General features: G+C 33.3%; 1 protein-coding gene across 1 annotated transcript in view; it reads right to left on the bottom strand.

The window, feature by feature from the left end:
• Nucleotides 1-407: 407 nt before the first annotated feature.
• Nucleotides 408-7,860, bottom strand: part of LOC111089172 (poly(A) RNA polymerase GLD2-B-like) — a gene marked incomplete at its 3' end in the record, with an annotated part of 61,937 nt that continues 54,484 nt past the window's right edge. The window contains exon 6 of the mRNA XM_022401141.1: nt 408-454. Coding sequence (XP_022256849.1) covers nt 408-454 — 47 coding nt within the window. The remainder of the gene's footprint in view (nt 455-7,860) is intronic.

The raw sequence follows: 7,860 nt of genomic DNA, 5'->3' as shown, positions 1-7,860 counted from the left end.
AAGTTAGTAATAGTCAAGATTATGTAAATAATGACCTAGGACTATAGTAACAAGAGGTATTTTTGTGCTCTCTATAATCTAAAACATAATGCTAATACTGGTAAATAGAGTTCATAATCAACAAATAGTTGATTATCTTGTTCTTAAACCTAATACGAGTGTTGAAAAACAATGGTTATACACTCCTTAAAAAAAACATTAAAATAAATTTCACTATTCCTCACTCCTCTCTAACAGAAAAATTTGTAACTGTCTAATGCAAGTATAGTGCCCATTCTTGCATACTTCATTTTCTTTATACACAATTCCTCTCCTAAGCAAACTTTTTATATATCTCCTATAATGCAAGGAAAACATTATCTGTACCTCCCTTAAAAAATAAAAATGAATGATTTCCTTATACATACCTTCATCACCCTCTGAAGGCAAGGCAAAACTGGAGGATTACACCCATCTAAGAAAAGTAAAAACAAACTTAAATGTTCTATTTATCCACATTGTATTTTATCTTTTTGTTTTTAATTCTTATTATACTAGTAATCAACAGTATACAACAGAACTAACATCTCAGAGAAGTAGACACAATCTGCCACAATGAAACAGTAAAACACATACCTTGGTAACAGTAATTCTATTGGGAATTAAAAATTCCAAGCACACACGAATCTAGCATTTTATTTCAGCTAACTCAATCCATGTACATGCAGTAAGCACTACCACTGTGCTCTAGTGTTTGTTAATGTTACACATGTACATAAGATTTTATTAACCAACAAATAAATAAACTAATTATTTAGCAGAACTGTTATGAAATATGGTTCACTGCAAGAATTTCATATATTAACAGACAGTTTAAGTGTAATTAATATTAACCAGCTTACTTATATTTGACTTGCTTGGATCCATTATAATTCTGCTAATTTCTTTAGTCCTTAAATATTTATTTTAAAGCAAATATGGCATTTATATTAATTTTGATAACAACAAAATATCACTTTGTTCTTAAAAACACAAACTCTTGTGAAACATCTTAGTTTATTCTATTTTTGAAAATTCTGCAGTTGAAGAACTAACAAAATTCAGCATAATTACTTTCCCACTTAACAAAAATGCATTTTATACTACAAGAAAAATGTTGATCTTTGTACAATAGTGATGAAATACAGAAAGTTTTGAAATTTGAATTTTGTAACAAAAACAGGCATAATTTTTTTAACATTGGCTATCTTATTCCTGAAGGGAATGCCAGCAGAGAACCCGAGTAGCAGTCATGTGTACACAAGTTGCTTCCACAACATATCAGCTCAACCAATGCATACCTCAAACAGCTGAAGAATGAAATGGGTACATTGGTCAAGTTGAGAGACATAGCCTATGAATATCTATGTGATTTGATTGTAGAAATGGTAACTGGTAAACCTTTGTACTTGTAAAATAGATGGATTAAAGAAAGTTTGCAGGGAAGAGGGGTATGCTTTGAATATGATAACATTATGACAGAGCCTTATGCAATGAAAACTACACTGTGAGCTAGTGTAAAGACACATGGTCATCAGATAGAGCATGACCAAACATGGCAAGATGGACTGTAACTATGTAATGAGGCTTCAAAATCATTTCAATAAAATGTACTTCACCTCTGTATATGGACTAGTTTGTGTTTAGATATGTACATAAACATAAAGCATGATTGAGTCAAACTTTTCTAGAGAATCCAGAATTTAGCTTGAATACTGAGATATTTCTATGTTTGATAAAGATCACAGTAAATAGCTCACACCACAACATGGGAGAAACGCAGTATATTTGTACTTACTTAGTAATCAAATGTATGTTCAGTTTATTTCTAAACCGAAATATTTGTTGATGTGTAGATTTTCACTGGAAGAAAGATAAAAGATTATAAGGATAACCTATGCCACAGCAAGTGAGAAACATGGTGACTTGTTCTTTTATTGGTATTAGTGAATGAATATTTTGCAGCTGTAGTAAATAGGTTATTTATAGAGCTTCAAATTGTTTTATAGTGGAATTATGTAACTAGTTTGTATAAAACTAAGGTTTATAAGTCTGATTTCAAATCTATGCTTGAACTCTCGGCCAAAGACTCTCTTCTCCTATTTAACAATACACTATATTTGCATATGTTTTCCAATTAAGATGGTGTTGCAGCAAACAAAAACGATGGTAATCTGATGGTGCCATATCTGGAAAATATGGTGGGTGGGGGAAAACTTCCCATCTCAACTCCATAATCTTGTTTTGCGTCAAATGTGCCGCATGTGGACGTGCATTGTCGTGGAGAACACCACCTTTCTGATTTATGAGTGATCGGCATTCTGATGAAGAGCTTGATTTAAATGTTCCAGTTGCTGATTATAGATCTCTGCATTGACAGTTCGCTGTGGATTGAGGAGTCCGAAATTAATTACTCCTATGATGTCCCACCAAATGCAAAGCCTCACTTTCTGTGGATAAAGTCCAGGTTTTGGGGTCGGAAGTGGTTTTTGTCTAGGACTAAGCCATTGTTTTGGGCATTTAATATTCGCATAGAGAATCCATTTTTCATCCTCGGTGACAATTATGTCCAAAAATGGTTCACACGCATTACATGTCAGAAGAGACAAAGCAATGTTCACACATCGGAAACGATGATTATCAGAGAGTTTGTGAGGCACCCAAACACCTTCTTTAAGGAGTTTTCTCATATTCCTCAGATGTTTGGGTATTGTCTCATGAAAGACATGCAATTTCAGAGCCATTCCATGAGTGTTACCTTGGGTTAGACTCAACAAGTGTGTTCAGAGCATCAATATCAATTCCAACATGTCGGCCCCTGCCATCATAGTTTTTAAGACTAAACTCACCTGAACAAAATTTGCTGAACCATTGTTGACACTTACAATCGTTCAAAACATTTCCATAAACTTTTTTGATATTCTTTGTGGCTACAGAGGCATTGTTTCCCTTCTTGTATTCAAACAGCACTGCATGTGCATTTCGTCATGTGCCATCACTATAAGGGATTAGAGTACACTAAACTTTACACATTATACAGGCTACACTAACGTGATATTTAGGTGGTTCATTTAACTATTATATGTGATGTACGTTTTTTGGGGGGGTTTAATGAAAGTGTTGGCTATAGAAATGTGATTCTGAATTTATTTGTGAAAATAAGGCATGATTTTACTTCTTTATTTAGAATATATTTAACATTTCAGAGGGTAGGCTGGTACTATGAACTAAACATAGTGTTCACACAGTCATGATGATAAAATTCAAGGACTTCTTAAGGACCTTTTAAGGTTTTAACTACAGTTTTTCAAGGACTTCAAACAACAGACATTCATGACACTTTTGACAACAAATTATATTTCAAAATTCACAGGATCTGAATTAATGCATTTTGATGGTTTCTTGCAGAGATAAATCTTTCAGAAGAATTGGAAGATAGCTTCAAATTGATGTACTTTGTCTAGAACACATAAGGTGCAACACCCATAAAATGTAGGAAGTTTTGAAACTCTGGGAACAACTGAGGAAGTATAGTAATACAAAATACGAAACCACTAACCAAATCAGTCAGCTGTAAAAACATTTGATGCCAACAAGTGAGCAAGATTACCAAATAAGGATAGGACAAACATGAAATACATTACATGAGTTAGCTGGAAACATATTCCTGAGTGTAACATGAGAAGTAGCAACTACTTGTTCTGCTTATTAGTGCTGAACAGAATTTTGAGAGTAAGCAGCAAAACGGAAGAAAGTGTGTCAAAGGACTGAAATTAATCTGTTTGTATCCATAGTATGCAGTTATGGTTTTGGTTTGATAAAAAGCACCAATTGAATTAAAAGAATTACGTGCAGAATTGAGCAAGCTGAACTTATTGATGAGTTGTAATTATACTAATTAAGTTCTATAAAATTTGGTGATTCTGATTCCTGACTTGTCTGGCTATCCTGTAACTCTCCAACTGATCCAGAATTGCCCAGGATCTCTGCTGCACCTCCAGATCCAGTGTTGTAGATATTCACAATATAAACTATGCTATCCCTTATCTAGCTAACAATGATAGTAATGATAATGTATAATTTCAGTGGAAAGAAAGGTACTAAAATTAAATCTGCTGGAGATTTAATTAAGCTGACAGAAGATTTATTAGAGTTATCAATAAACATATTGGAAGAATTAATTATTGCAATTGTACAAGCAAAATTATGTCTGAAAGAATATTTCAGGTTAATGTGGTTGTTAACTTGTTCACTGTAGTTTCAATGTTAATGAATATAATAGAAGGCCTAATTTATGAACATATTGCCATTCAGAATGAAGAGTTTAATCATTTTGATATTGAACAATATTAAACAGTCTCAAGAGTGAATTTCTTCATTCCAAATGCAAACCTCCTAGAGTTGGTGGCTTGTGTGCTTAACCCATGACTGCATAACCTGACATTAATCAAATTTATTTGTAACTGGTGCAAAGTCAAACCTAAATGACTATACCCACAGTGGCCTGTTACAGTTAAAAGCTGCAAAACATGACTTATAGTGACATCCTTTCTGTACTCTGACTCCAGTTTTTGAATTCATCTTGATCTATCCATTTTCTAATTTTATACACACTCCACAAATACGTTTACATACAATAATATTAATTGCCAGTTACCCTTAGTCATTGTTCTCTGTTACACAGGACAGACTGAAGGTGAAAAGTCACTTTAGTAAAATGCCAAGAAGAACATTAAGGAAACAACTCACGTTCCTATGAAACCACACAAGAGTTGAATATAGTGATATTCTGGAAAAATTAAAGACAACTAATACTTAGTGACACTTCTGAATAGTCCAATTATAGATAAAACTAAAGGTCATGTTATGATAGAAATTTTAAAGAATACTTTGAATTAAGAATTTTTCAAGACATTCACAAAATTTATGGAATTTTCAAGCTCTGTCTGAGCCCTGAAACAATTTCCAGGTTAGAACCATTGATCTCTGAATGTAAAGTAGGAGACTCAATTTCAATAACAGATTTATTGAACTAGTTCTTATCCATCTTTTTCAATTGGAACTGTAACTCAGCTCCAGCAGCCAGACAATGGCAAAAGAAATTCAAATATGAGAAGGCTCATTGGCTAACAAGACTATCTTCAGAGACATACTTCAGACAATTTAGTGTGTTTCTGAACTTGATTCTATCAACATGAGAAGGAATTTGGTCACTTCACAATACATGCATACAGCAGATGTTACCTTGCATGTTTGCAATGGACCATAAAAATTATGCCAGATATTTTGCTCTTTGGTGGGATATGGTACAACTGCTTCAGACAAATCAAACTGCTGATGCAAACATGGAAGTACGCAAGATTTATGTTCAGTGAAAGTGAAGAAACCCTTTTTTAGCCAAATTCCTGTAGATCAAACCATAATACAGACAAGACAGCAAGACACTCTGTAAAAAAATTTACTATACAAGACAAAAAGCTATAGAGACATGGTAAGTCTGACATCAAGTAATAAAATGACCAACAAGGAAGGATCTATAAGGCACACTTAAATCAAAGCATCATGTATTCAGAGGTTAGTGGCATTTGTATAGCATCAGAAAAACCCACTTCAAAACTTGATGCCTATCATCACAAGCTGTAGTGCCAAATGATATGGCATACAATCTTTTACATGCAAAACAGAAAGACCAGGAAGGGTTAGAGATTCATTCTAAAGTACTTAAACAGTTTGGAGGAATACTTCCAGGCTCTGGTGAAAGGTTATCAAGATCTCTTTGTATGGCTTCTGATGTTGATGCACAAAAAAAGAAGGATGTATCTCAAGAATGTGCTGAGCCATGAGCTTAATAGTCCCTTTTTTTGTTAGTTGCTTTTAATGAATCATTGTACAAGACCACAAAACCAAAGCTAGGACAGCTTCTACAACATCATGTCTCTTTCAAATGAAACACTGATTGTGGTACAGCTTTTTATACATGTGGTATTATGTAATTGCACTTTTTCACACAACCACAGATTTTCCAGTTACTTTTCATTAATATGTTGACAAAGTATTTGTAATGATCTCTAGTTTATCTGCATAACATATTCTCATATCATTTGTGATCCATATCCACAAATCTCACACTGAAAGTGGTAATTGTTCTCAAGCAGGAGTCACCCAGTTGTAGATAATATACCCACTTTAGAATTGCCCAAAACAACAGTAAGTGGAGCCAGTAAGGAACAACTGATTAGATTTATCCCAAATTTTACATGCTAGGAAAGTAACTGTACATTGTCATAGGAAGAGAATGTATGGGACTTACCTCCTGTGAAGGAATTTTCAAGTATAAGCTAGTTGCAGCAATGAAGAAGATGATGTGTGATTAAAGTTACAAGCTTATCATGCAGTTCAACAGGAACATGCAAATGTATAAATTCATAGCCTAAACAACTGAGGTTGAAGTCCTGACACAATTTCACCAGCAGTGTGTTTTATTCAGTAGAACAAGACATAGATGATGCATTACTGACAAGTTGGCAAGTAAACTGTGTATTGATATATGTAGAGCATACTTGATTTACATCTAATTGATAGAAACTCAAGTTATTGCAGGGCAATGCAAATACTTTGAAAATCTTTCTATGAGCAATAAAATATTTTTGTTGTCTGAAAAATGTGCCATGGGATTACATGGATCAAATGTCTTCAATAGCAACAAATAGAGCTATATTTCCTTTTACACCCAAAAGCTATCATTCACAGCAACTTTATCCTACACAAAATGCTTTCAGGCAACATACTAAAAGCTCAAGTTATCAAACATTTAAAAATGTACAATTCACCATCAACTAGATATTATAATTTTTTGTTGGAGGATATATGAGAACTTAATACCAACCATCTGGATAGATAAGTATCCAGCTCCACAAGCACAGAGCACAAGTTAGTGAACTGTGCTTGCCAGATCATATGTTTAATGAAGTATTGCTCCTGCAAATAAATGATTTTATTTTATTTTTGTTAAGCATAAAGCTACACAATGGGTTACCTGTGCTCTACCAACCATGTCTTTCAAAATCTGATTTTCAGTGCAATTAGCCTTCAGACTAACTACTGATCCAAGAGGGGATGCAAATAAATATATTATGTACAGATGCATGGTAATGTTCTGTATACTGTGATAATATTTTATCAAATGGTAACACAGGTTTATAAGATGACAATGGCTAAGTCTGATGGAAAAGCTAGATCCTGAAGATAACACTTAGAAATATATGCATTAATTTAAATGTATTAGATATTCCACAATGTGCATTTTGATCATAAGCTATGTACTCAGTTCATGTTATTGGAAAATATATTTGTCTTGGCTCATCTAAAACATAAGTATTGTACAATCACAGATGTATTCATATCAAACTAAAAGACGTTTTAGGTAATTCTTGATCTGAAAACAAATAAAATTGAAAATTAGGTATTATTTCCAGTCATTTTAGTACCAAAATATCAAACATAACAGGTTTTGGTGCAAAACCCTTCAATTTTGGAGTTTCGTGTGACAGGACTGTGTGTTAACCCTCTCGCTCTTGCCATCCTTTACTGTGCATGTCACAAAATTTTAGTGACTTAATTCCAAAATTTAATTAAACTACCTTTTGTTTATGGCAAACCAATTAGTATAGCATAAAATTGTAGCTAATAATCCATATTTTAATAGTATATGAGTTTTAAGCTCTTAATTTTATAAGGCAATATTTAAAAAAATCCTGAATTTCCCCTAGAGTGAGAAATGTGACATATTTACTCTAGGCATCCCCTCTTCTCTATTTTATTCACCATCCCTCCAATAAGTAC

This window comes from Limulus polyphemus, unplaced genomic scaffold (assembly GCF_000517525.1).
Source record: "Limulus polyphemus unplaced genomic scaffold, Limulus_polyphemus-2.1.2 Scaffold5440, whole genome shotgun sequence".
In the NCBI taxonomy this organism is placed as follows: Eukaryota; Metazoa; Arthropoda; class Merostomata; order Xiphosura; family Limulidae; genus Limulus; species Limulus polyphemus.
The sequence above is the reverse complement of the archived record's forward strand: the minus strand, read 5'-3'. Positions and strand labels throughout refer to the sequence as shown.